The sequence below is a fragment of the Sinocyclocheilus grahami genome, unplaced genomic scaffold (genome assembly GCF_001515645.1).
Source record: "Sinocyclocheilus grahami isolate Dianchi unplaced genomic scaffold, SAMN03320097.WGS_v1.1 scaffold2071.1, whole genome shotgun sequence".
Taxonomy (NCBI): Eukaryota; Metazoa; Chordata; class Actinopteri; order Cypriniformes; family Cyprinidae; genus Sinocyclocheilus; species Sinocyclocheilus grahami.
Window position 1 is genome coordinate 152,105 of NW_015507250.1, and position 4,840 is coordinate 156,944.

At 40.1% G+C, this 4,840-nt stretch overlaps 1 protein-coding gene across 1 annotated transcript in view; it reads left to right on the forward strand.

Annotated features, from left to right (window-relative positions):
• Window positions 1-2,629: 2,629 nt before the first annotated feature.
• The window catches only part of eno3 (enolase 3, (beta, muscle)), a gene marked incomplete at its 3' end in the record, with an annotated part of 34,700 nt that continues 32,489 nt past the window's right edge, over window positions 2,630-4,840 (forward strand). Inside the window, exons 1-5 of the mRNA XM_016260391.1 lie at window positions 2,630-2,686; window positions 3,809-3,894; window positions 3,997-4,092; window positions 4,386-4,444; window positions 4,749-4,818. Of these exons, the coding sequence (XP_016115877.1) occupies window positions 2,664-2,686; window positions 3,809-3,894; window positions 3,997-4,092; window positions 4,386-4,444; window positions 4,749-4,818 (334 nt within the window). The remainder of the gene's footprint in view (window positions 2,687-3,808; window positions 3,895-3,996; window positions 4,093-4,385; window positions 4,445-4,748; window positions 4,819-4,840) is intronic.

Here is a 4,840-nt window from a genome sequence, read left to right on the forward strand (position 1 = left end):
CACACTCACACTCTCTCACACACACACACACACTCACACACACTCTCTCCCTTACACACACACACACACACACACACACACACTCACTCACAGACTCACACACAGACACACACACTCACTCACACAGACTCACACACAGACACACACACACACACACACACACACTCACACACACTCTCTCCCTTACACACACACACACACACTCTCTCCCTTACACACACACACACACTCTCTCCCTTACACACACACACACACTCACACTCACACACACACACACTCACACTCTCTCTCACACACACACACACTCTCTCTCACACACTCTCTCCCTTACACACACACTCACTCACACACACACTCACACACACTCTCTCCCTTACACACACACTCACTCACACACACACTCACACACACTCTCTCCCTTACACACACACTCACTCACACACACACTCACACACACTCTCTCCCTTACACACACACTCACTCACACACACACTCACACACACTCTCTCCCTTACACACACACTCACTCACACACACACTCACACACACTCTCTCCCTTACACACACACACACACTCACACTCACACACACACACACTCACACACACACTCTCTCTTACACACACACACTCACACACAGACACACACACACACGCACAGTGCAGCACCATCATGTGGCGTTGATGTGTGACAGCAGCTCAGTCTGATTCTCTCTCTCTCTCTCTCTGTTCTGAATGTTGTTTGTCCACTGAGAGATTTGAGTATTTCATTCAAATAATCTGCTCAACCTCTTACTGTGACTGCTTTGCATGCGCTGTATTGAGTTTGTGCAGAATTACCAGCAGATAATGCATTTAAACATGGTGAACGCATTTATGCTGTCTTGTTCTCTCAGCTAACACAAAACATTCTGGAGCAAGGTTCTCTCAAAGTGATGAACAAATGTTCTTCCCGTAACATTAATAGAACATTTGTTCAAAGTTATCTGGTCCTCAAAATGTTAACACAAAAACATAATCTGTACACTGTTTTCGGAATAGTTTTTTCCAAACGTTCTTCAAACGTTTTTAAATGTCTCGGAACGTTCAGAAAACATTCAAAAGTAACGTTTCCGTAATGTTCGTAACATGATCAAATGGAATGTTTCCTAAATGTTTGCACAACCAAGAAAAAAACATTTCTAAAACATTTACACGGAAAGTTTTAGAATGCAACAATGTGTCGCAGAACGTTCACTGAGAGCAGAAACTGGCACAACACAAACACAGCAGTCGACACTTTTGTGGCACAAATGGAACCCCATACACAAGAGCTGAATGTTGTGAATCCGAGTAAATCTGTGGATGTCGTGCTGCTCCAAGACAACACAAGTGTCTCTCATGATAGTGAGACTAATTTTAGCCTGGTGTTAAATGGTAGAGAGGGAGAAACACAGGGAAAGAGCAGCGTGTGAACATCAAATGTGCCCTTTAGGTCCAAACCCAAACTCACTCTCACATTTCTCTCTTTAATTCAACCCTGACCTTTCATTCAGGCCCGGAGCTCGACGAGGGACGGTCTGAGTGTTTCCACACCTCGGCTGAAAGGAAAAGACCTCCATGAAGACATCAGACGTCAATGAGACAAAATCAGATCGACAACATATTTAACAAAACATTGGGAATTTATGGGAATATATGCTAAATGTACGTTGCAAAAGTGAAGCCCTCATACATCAAAATCTATGTATTTCAGGAGCAATTAAACACATTTCCAATATGACGGTGGACTACAGTTAGGCTAAATGCAAATGTGGATGGAATAATAATAATGTTTCTTATTTAACAATGTTTTTATATATTGTAATTTTTTTGGAACATTGTAAAGTTTGTTCTTTGCTGATTTTAATTTTAATTTTTCAAATGAGTTATATGTTGACACGTGCTATAGACAACCAACACAGTTATTCTTTACATGTTACATATGTGAATGTGTTTTCTTGGACTGAAATAAATGTAGGGCAAATATATATTTTTAAATGCTTTAAAAAATATTTATATTTTTTATTATACATATATATATATATAGTTTAAAATATATATATATATATATATATATTGATAGAAAATATATTTATGTAAATATATTTTGAATCAAATATATTATCGTTGTGTATTTCTGAATATTTTTACAAATTAATTTGAAAAGACTTTTTATTTCTGTTGTATGGTGGTGACCTCCTGACCTCCAGATCTCAGGCCATAACAATTAAATAGACCTTTTGGTGACTTTGTCATACAAGCATTTTAAGTATGCATTAAGCAGTATGTTAGCATTCCAGTCCAAACATATCTAGAGTAAGTGATTCTTAACTTCAAAATACAAAGATTGATCTGGTAGACACTGGCACTACACTGCATTAGCGGCTTAATTTAATGCCTTCGGGCCTGATGTGTGCATGATTTATGTTCTGCACTGTTTATAATGGCAGACTAGTGACTAGTTATGATGGCATTTATATGTGATTACTTTGAAAACATCAGAGATGTGGGCGTGTCCTGAAACTGTGTAAGTGTTCGGTGTTTGTAGACGCTCCCTAAGGCTCTTCCCATATACGGGGACGGTGCTGAGAGACCGTCTATAAATTGCGAGGCCGAGGCTGGAACGCACACTCACGCTCGTCAGATGCCGACCCGAATCGCCCGCAGGTAATAACGTTTGACCAGAATGGTGTGTTTTTTCGCTCGAGTGTGACGGGAGAGCTGTTGGAGTGAGTTGTTGAACTGTAGAGTAGAGCTGCGATAGGATGCAGTGCTGTGATTGGTGAAGGAGGGGAACCTGAGTCTGTAAGGTGCAAGATACTGGTTTACACGGATAATACATGGCTTAGAAATGGTACCTGACATTCAGATGGAAACTTGCTTCAGCGATGTCTGAAATACGTTTTTTTTTTTTGCATCGCATTCTAAATATTTCATCATCCGCCACAAACCTGCAAAAACTTGCTTTTTTATACCAGTAATTTGCAAAACTGAAATGAGTTACACATGAGTTTCTGATGCAGATTATTAATTATGTAACTTATAATGTACAGTGTGTGTGTGTGAGGCTCTTACAATGGAGTACAGTGTCGATGCTCGCATGCAAAGGTCATAGTGTTGGACACAAAGGTCAGGGTTCAGCGAGGCTTTGTGAAGGTCATATAAAGTTGTCTTTACACACACACACACTCACAGAGACACACACCCTCTCTCTCACACACACACACACACACTCACAATATGATGACACACTCCCAGAGACACACACACACGCTCTCTCGCTCACACACACATTCTCCCGGGGTCTTTTCTGTCTTCTTCTGTAGCCGCTCTATTAATAGAGAAACCACAGACTGTATCGGTGTCAGACAGCTGAAGTGTGTGTACAGTATTTTATGGTTTGTGCAGATGTTTTTCTGTCATTTTTGACATTGTATTTTGTTTTTTATTTTTATTTAAAAATTCTTCAGTGAAAATGATACACACACACACACACACACACACACACACTCAAGTTTCAAAAGCTTGAGTATTTGCTCATAGAAATGATGGTGAAATTGAGAAAGTTGGACGTATTTAAACAAGCTTTAAATGAACTATAATCCCAAAAGAATTTCATTGTTACTGCTTCAGGCAAATTAGTTTTACATCATTTATTTAAAATGTTAATTTATTTACGGTTCCTGGTCATATATGACCACAAACAGCCAATGGGTGACCTTTTTTTAATTCTATTTTGTGTGTGTGTGTGTGTGTGTGTGTTGACTGAACGGTCTCTGTCTCTCTCAGGATGTCCATTAGTAAGATTCACGCTCGTGAAATCCTCGACTCCAGGGGAAACCCCACCGTCGAGGTGGATCTGTACACGGCTAAAGGTACAACACTCGATCGATCGGACTGACTCTCACGACACCCTAGCAACCACTAAATGTTCCTGCTGTCGTTTGTAATTGATGTGTGATTGATTGATTCGTCAGGTCGTTTCCGGGCAGCTGTTCCCAGCGGCGCTTCCACTGGAGTTCATGAGGCTCTGGAGCTCCGAGACGGAGACAAGACACGCTACCTGGGCAAAGGTACAGTACACCTGCCTCACACACACACACTCTTTCTCTCTCTCTCTCTCTCACACACACTCACTCATTCTCACACACATACACACACTCACACTCTCTCTCTCTCTCTCTCTCTCTCACACACACTCACTCATTCTCACACACATACACACACTCACACTCTCTCTCTCTCTCTCTCTCTCTCTCTCTCACACACACACATTCACACACACACACACACACACTCTCTCTCTCTCTCTCACACACACACAACACAGTCAAATCATCAATGTGTGTGTGTGTGTGTGTTTAAGGTACCCAGAAGGCCGTGGACCATGTGAACAAAGAGATCGCTCCCAAACTGATTGAGAAGGTGAGATCATTTACAGATCATAACGTGACTTATGTATTTAATTATTATTAAAAATAAACAAATTAATAACAACTATTATTATTATTATTATCATTATTAGCATCCGTTTATCATAAAGGTGTTTTTTGCATCATATTTTTGTCATATTGATATTTAAGTCAATATTAAAATACTACTTGCATATTTAATTTGTATTTATCATATGAAATAACTTATTTCTAATCAAACTAATGAAATCCCCAATAAACCTGATCAGCACTCTAATGGATTTGACTCGTCCCATCATCTTTGTGTCTCTAAACAGAAGCTCAGCGTCGTCGAACAGGAGAAGATAGACAAGTTCATGCTGGAGCTCGATGGAACTGAGAACAAATGTAAATGAAACACACACACACA